This window comes from Macaca mulatta, chromosome 5 (genome assembly GCF_049350105.2).
Source record: "Macaca mulatta isolate MMU2019108-1 chromosome 5, T2T-MMU8v2.0, whole genome shotgun sequence".
Classification (NCBI taxonomy): domain Eukaryota; kingdom Metazoa; phylum Chordata; class Mammalia; order Primates; family Cercopithecidae; genus Macaca; species Macaca mulatta.
The window spans coordinates 117,154,125-117,173,079 of record NC_133410.1 but is presented as its reverse complement, the minus strand read 5'-3'; the positions used below and the strand labels follow the sequence as shown (position 1 = coordinate 117,173,079).

Sequence of the window (18,955 nt, the reverse complement as noted above, 5' to 3'; positions counted from 1 at the left end):
CAGTACTATTGCTAAAAGGTGCATGGCTGGCTGATATTTCTTTGAAGATTTTCTGTTTTCTTAAGGCGTGGTTGAGAGAGTTGATTGAGTGCTCTCTTTTGGCAGTAATGCAAACAGGTTAGGAAGTTTTGGGGTTACCTCTATTTCTCTGGCTGTCATTTAAAACGGCAATCCAAGACTGAGAAAACATCCATTCACCTGAAAGAGCTTGAAATTTAAGACTGTCCTGAGGATAAAATTTAAATTCTCAGAGTTAAGACATTTATGAAATGTCTTAACCAGAGAAGGGAAGATAGCAGCAAAGCTGCAGGATAACTGATAGACAGCCAATCTTCAGCTGATGCAAGTTAGACTCATGCTATAGCAGCAGGAAGCACCAAACCTACCAAACCTACTGTTTCCAGATGGTAGCACAGTAATTCCCACCTTGGTCCTTGCAGCAGTCAACACTCCCAGTCTCTGGCAGATCCTTTCGGAGCAGAGTGTTATAGGGCCACAGGATGACAGCTCTAGGGGAAGGAAAAGTCAGAGATTAAATGAGAATGAGGCTTTGATGCTATGTTTTGCTAGTTTTCTGGGGGAGGAGGTGAAATGAAGAGCCCTCTGATGCTACCCTCCTAGAGCTCTCCAATACTGACCCTCCAGGAGAGTTGCCAGGAAAATACTGGCTCTGATAGGTACTGACATTTCAGGACAAGAACAACTACTCAGCCATTCATTCCACTAATATTTGCCACCTGCCAGCCCCTATTTAAAGTTGGAGTAGCACGGGCAGGCAGATTCCCTTCCCTCCTGATGTTCATGTTCTAACACAGGAACACACACATAAACAAGACCAGTCAATGCCGCTCAAAAAAGTCAGAGTCAGGGCAAGACTGGTGTGGTTGATGTAGAGCAAGCGGTCAGGGAAGCCTTTCTGAGGAGATATTTAAGACTTAATAAGGGTTGAGGACGGGGCGGGGGCAGCTGCAAAAGAAGAGTAAGCCAGGCAGAGGGAGCAGCTCATCCAAAGGCCCTGAGGCAGGAATGAGCCAGGAAGGTTTAAAAAGAACAGAAAGGCAAGCATGGCTAGAGTATTGTGAACTAGGCATAGAGAAGGGAAAAAGAGTGCAGAGGGCTTTATAGGACAGTAGAAGGACTATGTACATAAAGGGCAAACTAAGTGTCACAGAAACTTAGGTTGATGTGCTGTGCATAATCTGCCACCTACTAAATGGTAGAAGATTTGCTTTGAAATACATACAGTTGCTGCAGTCTTTCAACGGATTTTTAAGTAGCTGAAATTTGCCCTGTGGATGGAAGCAAAATATAGGCCACTGGCCAGAGGTCTCCAGTTCATAGAACCACAATATGAATATCCAAAGAATACAGCCTGAGACTACCCAACAGTGCATATATGCATATGATTTGGTAGTGCATATATATATATATCTTTTAACTACCTAACAAATTTCATTAAAATCTATGTTTAACAACTGCAGGATGTACACTCATCTGCAACCAGAAATTGATTTTTAGTTGAGATCCCATCTTAATCAAAAATACTCAACTCTTGGAAGAAACTCAAGAACAAATGTGTCACTCTTAGGTATATACTCAAGAAAAATGAAAACACCAGTCCAAGCAAAAACTGTACACAAATATTCATAACAGCATTATTCATAATGGCCCCAAAGTGGAAACAACCCAAATGTCCATCAACTATTAAATGGATAAGCAAAATGTGGCAATCCCATATAATATTACTGAGCAATGGAAAGGAATAAAGAGTGATACACACTATAGCACGAATGAATCCTGACAACATTATTCTAAGTGAAAGAAGCCAGTCACAAAGACCACATGTTATATGATCCCATTTACATGAAATGTGCAGAATAGGCAAATCCATAAAGACAGATTTGTGGTTGCCAAGGGCTGGGGGACGAAGAGAAGGGAAAGTGAATGCTAATGGGTATAGGGTTTCTTTTTGGAGTGCCGTAAATATTCTAGAATTAAATAGTGGGGTTAGTTGCACAACTCTGAATATACCAAAAACTACTGATTTGTACAATTTGAAAAGGCCAGTTTTATGGTATGTGAATTATATCTCAGTAAAACTGTTGTAAAAATAGAAGAACAAAAGAATATCTGAAATGCTGTGAACAGATGAAATAAACTTCAAGTGGCCCAAAATGCTATATTCCAGTAAGCATTACTAGACCCTATTAAAAGGGATAAGCAGTTTACACTTCAGATACTGTATACTACACTCCCTGTGGGACATGTTTATCCCTCTGGAAAGATCACCTGATCCTTGGAGGATGTTTTTCTTGTTTCACTTGGAACCTTTCTCCAGTTATTACCCTCTCTCAACTCCACCTACCATCCCCACTCACTCTATGCAAATGAAATTAAAGCAGATAGTTGCTTTTGTGCTCTAACTCAAGTCTGTGGACAATTACAATTGTTTAGGGCATGGTATTAATGATATTTCTAATATGGTCAGCTTATAGATTTTATTCAGTTACACAGCCAAACCTAGCACTTTTCATCTAGTCAAGCTGAAAATGTGTGCTCTTGTCAAAAAGGAGAATGGGCAAAAGGGTAGATACTGGAATGCAAAACAAATTCAAGCTTACTACTCTAAAATCCCTTTCTGTATACATCTTAACATGGTGTTACATTAAGACTACATTCATTTTAAATAGTATCTTACAAGTTCATGATTTATTTTAAAGTATATGTAGAATATATAATTTCACAAAGGAATAAAGTAAATTATATAACAACAGCAAAATACTACTGTGAGACGATTAACGTAGAATCAGAGAGGCAGGTAAACACAGAGAGAGGTTCTGGATGACAAGGTGTAGTGGAGGAGGGAACACTACCTCCTGGGACTGAATATTGTTCTACCTGCTCCCTGTAGCGAATCACTGCAGAGGCAGCAAAGTTTGATGTTTATGAACAAGGATTCTGAAGGCCGACTCCACACTTAGCATGACTCCACGATTAAGTATTGTGGCTCCAGGCATGATACTTAATTTCTCTGAGACTTAGTTCCCTCATCTATAAATAGTACTAACTTAACAAGGTCCTTAAAAGGATCAAAGGTTATATAAAAACAAATAATAGATCTAAAGGGAGAGACAGACTGCAATACAATAATAGTAGAGGACTTCACCCCACTTTTGGCAATGGACAGATCATCCACGCAGAAAATCAGTAAAAAAAACATTGGAATTAAACTATACTGTAGACCAAATGGACCTATAACAGACATTTACACAACATTTCATCCAACAGCTATAGAATACACATTCTTCTCAGCAGCACATGGAACATTCTCCAGAATGGACTATATCTTAGGCCACAAAACAAGTCTCCACAAATTCAAAAATGTCACTATCAAATCAAAGTGTCTTTTCTGAATCCAATGGAATAAAACTAAAAATCAATAACAAGAAGAACTTTGGAAACTGTGCAAATGTATGGAAATTAAACAACATGCTCCTGAACAATCAATGAAGAAATTAAGAAGGAAATTTAAACATTTCTCGAAATAAATGAAAACAGAAACACAACATACCAGAACCTATCAGATATAGCAAAAGCAGTACTGAGGAAATCTTATAGCACCATATGCCCACATCGAAAACATAGAAAGACTCCAAATAAATAACCTAATGGTGTACACTTCAAGGAACCAAAAAAGAACAAATCCAAAACTAGTAGAAGGAAATAATAAAGATCAAAGCAGAAATAAATGGAGAAAAAAAGAATCGAAGGAGTTAATACTAATAAAGAGATCAGAAAGAGCACCTGGTATACAATAAGCATTAGATGTATTTGTTAAATGATTAAAATAGAGTATACTAGTTAAATCTTGCAAAATGACTAAAACCGTGCTGCATATTTGCCTCTCAACTCCTTTGTAGTTACAGGGGAAGAAATTTTCCAAACTCAGAGACAGAAAATGCATGTATCTCCATATGTGTTAGGAGGAAGGCAAGTGGGAACCATATTTTGTTCCTCAGGAGAAAAAAGAAAGCATTTGACACTTAGCTTTAATATGGCCTGTAAACAAGAGGCAATGAGCAATACTGCAGACCAGGGAAGACCACCATATGATGTCACTTGATAGTTTTTCACTGCATTTCTCAATAAATCCCAAGGCATAACTCTCTAGAATTTCTGTAGTAGGAAGACAAGGCAATGTGATACAAATATACAACTCTGATGGTCGGCTCACAACTGCACCAGAAATCTCCAATCCATCTTTTACTTCCATTTCCCTCTGCCATGCTTCTGATAACCAGAGCTGAGGAGGAGACAGTTCCAGATCTCTGAAACAAATTCTCCAACATTAGGAGATGGCCAAAATATAGCCACATAAAAACACTAAGTAACCTGATGCATTGAAAAGCAACTCCCCCAGAAGCATGTTTTTAAGTTTAATGGACTTCAGAGTCATTGTCTGGCTAAAGAACAGCTATAATCATCTCAGGGGATTAAAGAACTTGGAAGAATATTCCTATTAGTCATAGTCATTTCAGGCTCCAACTAACAGTTAAACACAGAACTTTCATGAATTACAAAAGCTATTATGCTTAAGCCATGTTTTACTGTAAATTGGACAGTAGATAACTTTTCTTTAAATGATTAGTTATACGGTGCAAACCTTAGCTAGAAAACGACCTGTGTTTCTTCAGATAGTCCCATATTGTACATGGAAGACATGGTAAAGTTGAATTTCCACAGCTATTACACCGTCCTGTGACTAAGCTGATGTCCCAGTGATTTATCAGCCTTTTTCACTCCATCTGGCAAAGTATGTTGTTCTTAAGGCTATTTAATAATGTTTTCTTCAGACAAAAATGGTACTAATCTTATAGTGGTTAATCAACTATAGCAATGTATTTTCATTTGCATACCTAGGGAGTATTGCTAAAGAGAGTAGAAAATAGATTAATTCCCTTGCGGTTCATGTACACTAAATGTAGCATTCTGTAAGGAAAGAGAGCAAGAGATGGCATTTATAACTAACTCCTGTGCGTTCTTGGAGAAGCCTTTTTTGACCCTCCCAGACCGCATTTGGTTTCCTTTCCCTTGCTCCACGTTACTCTCTGCTTTTTCTCTGACATAACAGCTTGCTAACTGTAACTTTGGTCAATTATTTGTAGAGATTTACTTGTCTCTTTCCAGTCAGACTGCAAGCTCTGTGAGGGAAGGGATCACATGTGTCAGATTCTCTGCTGTCTTTCTGGCACAGAATTGAGGGTTATAAATATTTGTTCACTGACTAACTCCCACTTTATAAGATAAGCTGTGTTCCTAAAGAATCACATGTCAGTTCCTCTCAAGATAAGGAAGTCACTGAAGTAATCTTATAAGGGGAGTAAGGAGAGGGAGTAAGTCCCACTAATACCATTTAATATTATGAAACAGTGACCCACAAGTTTGAACTCTGAAAATTACAGAAGCAGAGTCCATGGATATGGCTATGGCAGATGTGACTGAGGGGGAGGGAGAAAAGGAGTGGGGAGGAATGACCCACTAATTTAGATGGGTGCTTTCAGAGTGAAAGTTTATTATAAGAGCTCAAATAGTGTTTTCTAATTATAGACTGTTAAATTTAAAATACATTGAAAGGCCACTCTGTACTTCTCTCTGCCCAATGCAGACTGAATTAAAATATCCAAGAAACAGGACTTTTTTTTAAGCCCAGAAACGCTGACACACCTATTAAAAAGTTCTGTCTCATAAGGACTGCTTTCTACAGTTTCTGTTAGGTCTTCCATGGCTCAGACAATTGGCAATCTTGTTCTTTCTTTCATGACACAAAGTTGTTATATCCAAACAATTAACCTCCTAAGGTTAAAGTCATGAGCAATGACAAGAAGGTCATATGGTATCACAACAGTGAAAATTAAATAATTTTAAACAAATGCCTTCAAACCTTCTGCAATAAAAGAAAATAAACTCTTACACTTTAACATTTAAGGTGAGAAAGTGTTTAACCTTACTAGTGAGCAAAGAAACTCAAAGAAGTGAGATAGCATTTTTCTACATATTAAATTGGCTCTTTAAAATACCAACATAAAATTACTAAGCTGTTCTCCAGGGCTATTATAAAATATATTTCTTATATTCTATAAACCTCCTAAGAATGTGAACAAAGATTTAGCTCTAAGCATATTAACCATGACATTGCCGATAACAGTAAAAAAAAAAAAAAAAAAAATGAGAAACAAGTGTCCAATAATAAGGGACTGTTAAAAACAACATGGTGGGTAGATACAATGGAAGAATGAAATGCTCCTATCACAGTTAGTGGGGAATGACAAGAGGTTCATTATATATTCATGGGTACAAAACAATGATATGTGTATGATCCTATTTCTCCTGTTTTTACAAGTTGCATGTGTAAACATAAACGTGACTAGAAAGACAATGCAAAATGCTAACAGATAATAGATTTCTAGATGACTTAAATTTTTCTTTTGCTTATCCAGGCATAACATTTCCTAAAATAAACATGAGTTGCTATTATAATTAGAAAGTTAAAGAGAAAAGATGACACGAAAACTCCCAAAACACATTTCCAAATAGCTACCATAGTCACATTCTCTTTTAAAAAATTATTATGACTTGGGAGGCTGAGGCGGGTGGATCACAAGGTCACGAGATCGAGACCATCCTGGCTAACACGGTGAAACCCCGTCTACTAAAAATACGAAAAAAAATTAGCTGGGTGTGGTGGCAGGCACCTATAGTCCTAGCTCCTCGGGAGGCTGAGGCAGGAGAATGGCATGAACTTGGGAGGCGGAGCTTGCAGTGAGCCGAGATCATGCCACTGCACTCCCGCCTGGGCGACAAAGTGAGACTCCATCTCAAAAAAAAAAAAAAAAAAATTTTATGACAAGCACATTGTTTCATATCATTATGCTCTGGGGATAAAAACGGTACACCTCATTTTTCATTTTGGTCAGTCTGTGTGTGGGGCAAGCAAATAAAGACATTCGGTCTAGAATCTTAAAAGTTTTCCTTTTAGCAAGATGCCATTTGTGGTGATGTACCACCAAGTAGCAAAGAGGTCAGCCTCTCCAGTTAAATATAGCCTAATTACATAGTTGATAAAAATAAAGGAAAATGCACATATTTACTATGATTACCACTCATGCTCAAAGAAAATCCTGTCTTTGAAATAGAAATGAAACCAAAAGTAAAAATAAAACAAGAAACTTAATTCATAAATGTGAATTAAGATAGAAGCAAATTTGGGAGGGGGTTATTATAGAGAAGCTGCCCTCTGCTCAGGGAGACAGGACATTTGCTGGGAGGCAGAAAAACTCACCAGGATATACAGAAGTGTTATTATCAAAACTGTAAGGATCCTGTAGAATATACACCTGAGTAGGTTAACAGAATGAGCAGAATGGCTATACCTGAGTACTTTAGCCAGAGCTAAGTTTATGTTAACTATCCAAGTTAGGCAGTGCCCTTCAGCTTTCTAGCCATCCAAGTCTCTCATTGACTGGATGGTAGTTACTTGGATTACCTGATTGGCAATCCATGTCCTCTAGTTTTTATTTTCCTCTATCCTAATCTTTTGTTGCCCTTGTTCTTAAGATTTCTAAGAGGTTGCTTACTCTAGCCTCCTCCATAGTTAGCAGTTTGCTTCTCTTGTGAGAAACTTGTTTGAAAGATGAATCATTTGCACTTGTCATAACTCTTACAAAGACTTCCACCAGGTGTACCATGAGCATGGCATGCACCACAGACTTCCACACCGTGCAGGCTTCCAACATTCCTTCCAAGCAATCAAAAAGCAAGTTGCATATTAGCATATTTATATAAACCCCTATTTCACAAAGCAAAGTTTTTTCAAGTCTTCTTTTAAGTCTTGGAGGGAGGATGACATGTAGAGATAACAAAACGGGAGCTAAGAAATTAAATATTCAGGAGTTATTTGGTGATGTCCATATAAAAGAGAGTATTAAAATACTGCAATCACTGGAGCGAGAGAAGAAGAAAGTGAAATGGGGGGTATACTTGTAGAATGTTTTGCAACTGAATCTTGAGCAACATAAAGGAAAATAAAGCAAAGCCCCCAGAAGCTGGGAACATGAACGCATTTGGATGAGCATCGAGGTGGAAATCAGAGGACCTGCCAGTGGAACCTCAGAAACCACCCAAGCTGTCTCTAATGGGCTGTCACAAAATGGGATGGTGATGCTGACCATGTAAATAGGGCAGCCACAGGCTTTTACCTCAGACTTCTAAGTCACGCAAGGTCAGACGCTACACCTCAGGTACTACAGGAAGGGAAAGTGAAAGGAGTGAATGTTACTAATGTCATTTTCAGTGATCACACCACTCTTCCTGGGCTAGATACCCTGGATGCCCCTTGATCTCAGAATATGGCATCTTCAATAGAAGGATGAGGTTTAGCACACAGAAAGGGAACCTCTGAGGTTTTCCCTTACCTCCCTAAAGAGTCTAAAGCTTGCTGTAGGAAAAGTAAAGAATAATTCTTATCTTTTCAAAAAGGCTTAGAGATAGTAAACAATACCAGTTTTCCATCACATTTCTAAACAAACAAAAAAGTATAAGGAAAAGGTAACCACATTGTGTTAGTCTGTTCTTGCACTACTATAAAGAAATACCTGAGACTTGGTGGTTTATAAAGAAAAGAGGTTGAATTGCAGTTCTGCAGGCTTTACGGGAAGCATTACGCTGGCATCTGCTTGGCTTCTCAGGAAGCCTCAGGAAACTTACAATCATGGCAGAAGGTAAAGGAAAAGCAAGCACATCACATAGCAGGAGACAGTGAGAGCGGAGATGCCATACACTTTTCAATGACCAGATTTTCTGAGAACTCACTATTGTGAGAACAGTACCAAGAAGATGGCACTAAATCATTCATGAGAAATCCACCACCACGACCTAATCACCTCCCTGCAGGCCCCACATCCAACACTGGGGATTATAATTCAACATATTTGGGTAAGGACACATATCCAAACTATATCACACATGTGTTCTTTCCAGTGGGGATACACACACTCATTTTCCACTTTGTTTTTCATGGTACTTTGGCTAAATTGTAATATGTAATAACAATGGAATAATGTAGTTCATGAGCTACTTTCTAATTGAGAGCAGAGGGAAATATGATGAAAACAAGAAGCCAAGGAGCTTTCTGGGGAAAAGACCATGGGCAAAAACTATTTATTACAATTAGGAGATCTGGTTTTAATCTAGACTCTGACATTGTGATCTTTAAAAAGTCAATTGTGATCTTTAAAAAGTCACTTTAATTCTGTGGACCACAGTGAACTCAACCACAATTTGCAGTTCATCTGTATCCTCAGGACTCAGAAATCTCCTAGTACATAGTAAGTATTATCAAGTATTTGTTGAAGGAGAAAAATAAAGACACTGATTTAATAGTCTCTCAAATCTGTTCTAACTTTCTAGTGCCGGACTGTCCAATATAACAGCTACAAGGTACGTGAGGCTACTTAAGTTTGAATTTAAATTTATTAAAATTAAAAATTCAGTTCCTCAGTCACACTAGCTACCTTTCAAGTACTCAATAGCCACATGTGGCTTATGGTTACTGTACTGGACAGTGCAAAATTATGGAACATTTCATCATTGCAGTCAGTTTTGCTGGACAGGAGTGCTCTCAGACATAACTGAGGAGAAAGGCAACACACTGTACCCTCCTATAGACATGGCTCTCTATTCTACGAAACTTCATGAAAGGTTTACAGAAGGAACACGAGGGACTCAAGCAGAAATTAAGCATTCCCTTAGAGAGCCAGTCTGTTTCTCTGCATGTTAAAGTACTGCTTCTCAGGATAGTCTTTTCAACAAATTGTGCTAAACAACTGGACTTCCACATGTGCAAAAATGAATCTAGATACTAATTTATAAGATAACATAGGAGAAAATCAAAGTGACCTTAGGTTTGGCAATAGGTTGTTAGATGTAACACCAAAAGCATGAAAGAAAGAAAAAATTGATAATTTGGACTCCATTAAAATTAAAAACTTCTACTCTAAGAAATACACTGTTAAGAAAAAGACAAGTCATAGACCAGGAGAAAGTATTTTCAAAACACACATCTGATAAAAGACATATTCAAAATGTAAACAGAGCTCCCAAAACTCAATAAGAAAGATAACCTAATTAAAAGGTGGGCAAAATATCTGAACAGATGCCTCACCAAAGAAGACATATAGATGACAAAAAATTATATGAAAAGATGCTCAATATCATATGTGATTAGGGATTTGCAATTTAAAACAACAATGACCTACAACCATACACAACAGCTAAAATCTATACTAACACTACCAAATGCTGATGAGGATGTGGAACAACAGGAACTCTCATTCATTGCTGGTGGGAATGCAAAATAATCCACCCATGTGGTAGATGGTAAGGCAGTTTCTTGTAAGACTAAACAGTCTTATCATGTGACAAGGAAATAGTACTCCTTGGTATTTACTCAAATTAATTGACAACTTCTGTCCCCACAAAAACCTGCACACAAATGTTTAAGCAACTTTATTCATAACTGCCAAAAACTGGAGACAACCAAGAGGTCCTTCAATAGGTGAATGAGTAAACAAACTATGGTATGTCATACAATGCAGTATTATTCAGTGCTAAAAAGAAATGAGCTATTTCAAACTACAAAGACATGAAGAAACATTATATATAAATTGCTAAATGAAAGAAGCCAATCTGAAAAGGCCATATACTATATGATTCCAACTACATGAAATTCTAGAAAATGTAAAACTAGGGAGACGGTAAAGAAACCAGTGGTTGCCAGAGGTTGAGTGTTGGGGAGGAGTAAACAGCAAAGCATAGATTTTTAGGGCAGTGAGACTACTCTGTATAGTAGTACAATGAGAGCTACATGTCATCATACATTTTTCAAAACCCATAGAATGTACGATATAAAAAGTGAACTCTAAACTATGGACTTTGGTTAATAATAATGTATCATATTGGCTCATTAATTGTACAAAGTGTACTACACTAATGTAGGAAACTGAGGGGTAGGGGTATAGCTTATGGGAACTCTGTACTTTCTGCTTATTGTTTCTGTAAATCTGAAACTGCTTTTTAAGAAACACCTATTAATTTACCAAAAAAAAGTCCTTCTCAGAATTAGCGATAAACTCTAGTAATATCTAAGACAACAATAATCTGTTTTCAAAAAGTAAAACAAGAAACACTCCAATTACATGATTTAAGATGCAAAGCAACACCCAAACATTAGTGAAAAACAGCTTTCCCCACCCCTAGTTAGGTCCTTTAAGAATAATGACAATTTGCTCAAATACAATCACTGATCTAAATCTGCCTTATAATTCCAAAGCACTTAAGCCTTCTAAAAGTAGAAAGCATTCTAAATGCAGCTTAATGTTGATGAAACGACATTTGTGGTCAGGGCAGCATTCCATTTTGTGGCATAACATTTAGATCTGTAACTCCATCACTGCCTCCTATAGCTTTCCTATTCAACATACATATTCATGAAGGTGAAGCTTTATATAACAAATGACAGGACACGCCTTATCCCTCATTCAGTGTGCAACACAAGCACATGTAGGGAAGTGTAGCACAAATCCTTAATGTGCATCTGCAAAATTGTACCCTGATGAAACAATGTCTAAGAGATGCTTTACTTCCAAAATGACATCTTTCGGACATCCCTTTAGAACATACTTGTAGTCCAAGATTCACTTTAATAGTGCCCCTAATTAAAGAGTTCAGTAGCTGCTTGTCTCAAGGAACCATACTACAAGCCACGTTTCTCTTTTGTAGAAACCTTTTCTCGAGGAGAGACACCTATCCTATACTTTCTTTGGCTTGTGAGTCCCATTAGGTTCACAGCAGTGAAGCACTCTTGGGGACCAGTTGATTGCTTTGAGAATGTTGGGGTACAAACCACACACAACAGAGGAAGGTGCAGAGCACACCTCACAATGCTCTTCTCAGTAACCCTGTTTTCACGAAATGGCCACACGCTCCTCTTCCTCCCTTTCAGATCACAGGCTCCTTTACTACTCCTGCAACATATCATGATCACTCTCTCTCTTCTTGAGTGTTTCCTGCTTCCAATTCCAAATCCAGACTGTTCTCAGAGCCTGGGAGAAGGAAGGTTCTGCTAACCCAGGCCTCAGATGCCTCTTGCAGGATGCTACAACATCATCTTCCTCATCCTGTGGCCCAAAAGACTCCATCTCTAAGGAGTTCTATAACTGGCTGCTCCCTGGCCTGGGGCATTCAGCCCAGCCTCTTGTCTCATTTTTCCTGATTAGTTCCCCTTCCTGGCTCAGCAAAACTGCTCTTGCATATATGGGCTCTGGCCTGCCCGTGACTTGAGGGGACAGGGAAGACGACTTCCAAGCCTTTTTCTAGGAGAGCTACAGTCATCTGCCACAGCTTGTATTAACTCTCTCCCCAGTTTAAGAGAGAACGAATGATCCAGTCTCCATTAGCAACTAAGGCAGATCAAAGGCTACACCAATTAGCACCTGAAAGACAATTCACCTGTATTTGACTGTACCTAGTTAAATCCTATTTACACATGAGCTCTTTGAAGAGATGGGCTGTCATTTCATTGGTTCATTTTAGAATCTAAAATACAGTCTTAATGAGAGTAGACTTTTTTTTTTTTTTTTTTTTTTTTTGAGACAAGATCTCATTCTGTCGCTCAGGCTGGAGAGCAGTGGTGCAATCACAGCTCACTGCAGCCTTGACCTTCTGAGCTCAGGTGGTCCTCCCACCTCAGACTCTCCAGTAGAGTAGCTGGGACCACAGGTGTGTGCCTCCATGCCTGACTAATTTCATTTTTATTTTTTGTACAGACGAGCTCTCCTTACATTGCCCAGGCTGGTCTCGAATTCCTGGGCTCACGTGATCCTTCAGCCTCAGCCTCCCAAAGTGCTGGGATTATAGGTGTGAGCCACCATGTCCATCCAACACTTTTCTTTTTTTTAAACACCCCTTGCCACTTTAGTTACATGCCCACCCAACCTGGCCAAATGCAAGATGATTTTAAAAAGCAAATTTTTTTTTCTTTGGAGACAAGAGTCTCACTCTGTCACCCAGGCTGGAGTGGCCCAATTTCAGCTCACTGCAACTTCCGCCTCCCAGGTTCAAGTGATTCTCCTGCCTTAGCCTCCCAAGTACCTGGGACTATAGGTGCCTGCCTCCATGCCCATCTAACTTTTTTTGTAGTTTTAGTAGAGAGACTGGGTTTCACCATGTTAACCAGGCTAGTCTCGAACTCTTGACCTCATGATCTGCCCGTCTCAGCCTCCCAAAGTGCTGGGGTTACAGGCGTGAACCACCGCACCCAGCAAAAAGAGGTATTTTAATCACCTCTTGAAACCATTCTTGAAACACCTCTTGAAACTGCAGGTGGTGGTCTACTACCTGCAGACTACTCTTGTACTGTCTGCAGAATAGTGAGTCAATTAAAGCCTTTAAATAAATAAAATAAAATAAATAAATTACAGTTAACATGAAGCATATCTACAAATAAGATTCTACCATAAGACAGAAAACTGACTGCAGAAATAACAGCCAGGTCCCCAAAAATAATTTTCTGCCATTTTCAAAATTCCGTGTAAGTTTTATACTGTGAGTTTAAATAAAAACATCTCAATTTCAAACAACCTTTTGGTGTTTTCTGTGAATTACATCTAGAATTCAATGGGCTCTGCCTTGCTCCTGACTTGAGGGACAGGGAAGATGACATCCAAGCCTTCTTGGAACCTGGTTGGTCACACTGAATGCCCTTGATAACATAGCATTCTGTTGCACAATAAATTTACTCTTCAGTCCTAACCGAAAGGATGTGAGATCTTTGAGCCTTTTCAGGTGAAAGTACCCGGAGGATGGAGGTTGATCTGAGCAGTCCAAGACTCAGAGTTCCTTCTCCAATCTCTGTTGCCATGACACTCAGCTTATTTGGCTTCTCTTTGTTGACAAGCACATCCATGGCAATTCACAGCTGACACCACACATCTTCCACTACTTCTGCTTCCAAATTCCATTAAGAAACTATTAGGAACATTTGTGCTTTATAAACATTTAATAATTTGTTAAATTAGGGATAAGTTTAAAGTCTCAATCCACATTCTCTTTAGAATATAATCAGTTCTCATATAAATGAGTAAAAATGTTTTTGAGGGCAAATGATTCAAATTAAGCATTTTGTCAATATTTAAGTTGAAGGGATCAAAGGATTCTCAGAATGCCAGAATAACTAATTACTTGAATAAAAAAGTAAAGAGGAAGTTTTCATAAAAAAAAAAAGTAAGTCTATACTCAACCCTAAGACTGTTTCACAAATGACATTTTAGTAGACGGTTCAAGCACACCATTTAAAAACAAACTGAAGGCCTTGTTTTCTTTAGTGATGATGGCAAAGTTAGGGCCATCTCAAAGTAGGGGCTCAACTGCTTGCGCAAATGGGGCAAAAAGAACAGAAATGAAATGTAGCAACTAATACCATGTATTGTCTTTCTTTTGCCTTTCCTACTAAACCATTTAGAAATAACTTTTATATATCACATCCTTTCTGGATGTAGTTTCATAATTTTCCTGCCCCTACTAAAGGGAATTTGCTTGTTAAGAAGGAAAATAAAACAAAAATATTAAAAGGGGGAAAAATCACTTGGATTATACCAAAGGATTTAAAGAGTCGAAAAAAATTAAGATCTATCTGGCAGTAGTGGCTGATGAAATAAAAGGATGTAATACCTTTAAAATGTTGAAGTCTGTTCGACAGAATGAGCCCACCTCAAAAATTCTTTGAGGCACACATTGGAATTACGAGACAGGTCACTAAGTCGTGTACACCTTACTCTAGTTTCCATGACTGTCTACCAGACAACTAGAACTAATTTGATCTAAACGTCTCATTCACACACATCTTGACATAGTTTAGGTATCTGTCCCCTCCAAATCTCATGTTGAAATGTAATCTCCAGTGTTGGAGGTAGAACCTGGCGGATCCCTCATGAATTGGTTCAGCACCATCCCCTTGGTAATAAACAAGTTCTCACTCTGAGTTCACATGAAATCTGGTTCTTTAAAAGTGTGTGGCACCTCCCCCGTCTCTCTCTTACTCCCGCTCTAGCCATATGAGACGCCTGCTCCCCTTTACCTTCTGCCATGATTGTAAGCTTCCTGAGGCCCTCACCAGTAGCAGATGTTGGCATTACACTTCTTGTACTGTCTGCAGAATAGTGAGTCAATTAAAGCCTTTAAAAAATTAAATAAATTTATTTATAGCAATGCAAGAACAGCCTACTACACACCTTAATACACAGACACAGATACAGAGAAGAAGATACAGACTACAGCTTTCTTACCTAATTTCAAGTATATTCCCTACTTTCTTCACAACCTAATATGTTTTACATGATTACCCTTAATAAGCCATCTAAGAACTTTCAAACTCTACTTCCAACATCTTTATTCCGCCTCTCCCAACCTCATGGAATATTTTTAAAAAAAATTTTTAAAGGTCAGGTGTAGTGGCTCGTGCCTGTAAGTTCCAGCATTTTGAGAGGCCAAGGCAGGAGGATTGCTTGAGCCCAGGAGTTCAAGACCAGCCTGGGCAACAATGCAAGACTTTCTCTACAAAAAGACTGAAAAGCTTAGCTGGACATGATGGCATGCACGGTAGTCTCAGTTACTTGGGAGGCTGAGGTGGGAGGATCATTTAAGCTGCAGTGAGCTGTGACTGCATCATGGTACTCCACCCTAGGCAACATAGTGAGACCCTGTCTCTTTAAAAAAAAAAAAAAAAAAGGCCATAAGTATATACACCTACTATGCACCCACAAAAAAATAAAAATTTTTAAAAAAGTACCATGGTAGGTAGCATCTATTATTACAGCTTTCCCAACTAGTGTCGGTCTCTACCTCAAGGAACTTAAAGTCCAACTGAACATCCAAGAACAATTTCTGACTGCCTCAAAATGAGCCCTACTAATAGATGATGCATTCTCAACAAGGGCAAAGATTGGTGCTTGAAAGGTATATTTAAAAAAAATAAAATAAAATAAAAAAACATTTGTAGTCTTCCAAAGGCATTAAAATTTCGCAGGGGAAAAAGAGTGGCTAGAAAAAACTTGTCTAAAAATGTGCCTTCAGGGGTCAATAATGAAAAAAAGATGGGGAAACTCTGCAGGAGGAACCCAGAAGTGCCTCATGTTTGCTAATAGTTGGTTAGATTACCCTGAACAAATTACTTAATGAGTCTGACCTTGATACACCACTAACTTCATAGAGTTTTGGTTTACGTTAACAACTACACATGGCCAGCACCTTCTCAACTTTAATATTCCTTCCTCAAAGGGGCCTTTTACTAATCACTCTCCAAAGTGGGTCTCTCTTCTTATTTTCCCAACATGCGTCCTCGTCCATAAGTTGTAATTATATACCGATTTCCTTGTTTTAATTGGATATCTCTCACAATAGGTGGTAGGCTCCATGACGGTAGGGACCACATCTGTTTTGCTTACAACAGTACACTCAGCCTGGCACAAAATAGGTGCTTGCTTGGCTATCACGAAGCTCTTCCCTTCACCAACCTTGATTCTGCTGACATGTTGAAGAGTGAAACAGGACTCTTTTCTAGAGATTAACCCTGAAAGGTGGCCTCCAATACTAGTAGTTTACTAACTCTTACTTACCTTTACAATCACTTCAAGATCCTGTTGACCCTAGAGCATAACCTGCCCAAAAATTTCTCCAGGATCTTTCATTAAATAATAAAAATTTTAGTATCATTTTCAGAGTTTTTACAATAATATACTTGATATTAAGAGGAAGGTGTTAGGGAAAGAATGTGAATACTTTTTAAATGCAAAATTGCATATCAACATGGAACTTTTTACCCCTCACTGTGTCCAAGTTTTAAAATATCTTTCCTTTCCTATTCACTCCAGTGGCTGTTAGTCTACCCTTGGGTATATCAATAACTGAGCTGCTAATAGAGAGATGAGACTATGAACAGTCTAGGAGAAGAAATCTATTGTGAACATGAGGTGAAAATGTATATGGAGGAGGGAATCAAACTTGAGATACGATCTTTTCAAATCACAACAGCTAATATTTGTACAACACTGACCACCCAAATACAGCCCTCGCCCAGTTAGGAGGAGCCAAGTCAGGCACTATTACAGTGCAGTGAATCTTAGTGAAAACATAACATGAGGAAATCAGAGCTCTATCAAGAAAAGCTCTTTTGACTCGCTTACAACAATAACAAGAAAATATATATCTTTCTGCAGTTTCAAGACATTGGGGCAAGATTCTATAAGTTTAGTTGAAAAAAGTGAAAAATCACATATGTATGTGCATATGTGTATAAAAGTTACGTGGATTAAAACAAGATATATGAAATACTTCATTCCTTCAGTTTTCTATTAAATGTAGTCTTTAATTAGGGTGACCATATAATTTAACATCCAAACCTGGCCAGTTTTGAGAGTCAAAGACAGCCTTACTAATGAATAAGTATACTAGGACAATAGTACACACCATGACTAGTGTGAACCAGGACACAGAATCACCTCAATTATTACAGAATAAAGGCCATGGGAAGCTGCAAGAGTTCATGAAATAGAAATCAGATGGAATAATATTAAAAAATGTGTCTCCCTCTAGTAAAGTTTTAAAAAGCTTTTAAAAAATAAATTTTAAAAGATCACTTCAAGAAAATATTCTGTCTATATGGGGAATTTATGTTCAAGGGACTTAAAGAATGAACAGCAAAGTATTAAAATAGGGTATTAATCTCAAATAAGATCAGAATCTTAAGTTAATATTTTCTTTAATTAAGAAATTCAATCCCTTCTAAAAGCACAAGCAAATCCTATATAGCCATTTATATACCACAGTCTCTAGTAACATTATTTTTGTTACTAGGAAACATTTGCACATAAACAAGATTTATAACCTCCTCTTGCTTCTACCCCTCCACCTAAAGGAATAATCCTCCATTAGCAATACACTTAATATCTCCACAGCAACTAGTATAATTGGGGTGTTGCAACAGGAGGATAATGAAGTGGAAAACAAACTGATAGAAGTAGGAGAGAAGGGAAAAAAAAACAACAACCACTTCCAGACAGCCCTGGTAGCAAAATAACTACCGGGGGGGGGGGCGGGGTGGAGGGGGGAAGTTGCTAAAAAGAACCCTTTTGAAGTTGCCATAGTCAACTGCTACCAGGCAAATAGAACCCAAACTTTCTAGGTCTCTAAGCTACTTAAATGTGCAATGGAGCAAATGAAAGTTTCAAAAATGGTAAATTGTATGAAGTAAATTCAGAGATGTCTTCACCCAAAGAACTCAAGAGGTGGGGGAAAGATGGGGTTTCTGAAATGGGTAAGAAGGGGATTTCCACAGGTTTTCATATATGACTCCCAAGAAAGTACAGGGTACAAATGAAATGTCCAAGAAAGGAATGGAGCTAAGCAAGCCTTCAGAATCAATCACTGGCAATTGGCTTGGTGGTGGTGGAGGAAGAGTCAGAGAGGAGAGGGAGTGATGTAATTCTGGGCAAAGATATCCTCAGCCCAGGCAAGGCAGTGGCTACAGAAGGCAGGTGGTGCAGGAAGAGGTTAGCAGATTGATTGGAAAACAGGAAACCTGGGTTCTTCATTTGCTTCTGCCTAAGAGAACACAGTAGCAGATGATGTAAGCAAAAATACAGCATTCAAGAATATTCAAGTCACTAACTCAGCAAACATGTATGAAGTGGCATCATGCTAGGAAGTACTAACAAAAAAAAAAAAGATAAACTCTACTCAAGGAGCTCTGTCTAGAAGAAATACAATATAAACAGAAAACCAGATTATAATATGGTAGTGGAGTGACAAGGGCCTGCAAACTTTGAAACAAAAAGAAGACTGGTTT

General features: G+C 38.3%; 2 protein-coding genes across 2 annotated transcripts in view; both read right to left on the bottom strand.

The window, feature by feature from the left end:
- The window catches only part of LOC144340954 (uncharacterized), a 98,391-nt gene that overhangs the window by 38,932 nt on the left and 40,504 nt on the right, over window positions 1-18,955 (bottom strand). Inside the window, exon 6 of the mRNA XM_078002584.1 lies at window positions 427-509. Within this exon, the coding sequence (XP_077858710.1) occupies window positions 427-509 (83 nt within the window). The remainder of the gene's footprint in view (window positions 1-426; window positions 510-18,955) is intronic.
- SGMS2 (sphingomyelin synthase 2) overlaps window positions 1-18,955 on the bottom strand; it is a 90,871-nt gene that overhangs the window by 57,274 nt on the left and 14,642 nt on the right. The window contains 1 exon segment of the mRNA NM_001193740.2: window positions 427-509. The gene's annotated coding sequence lies outside the window, so the exon portion shown is untranslated.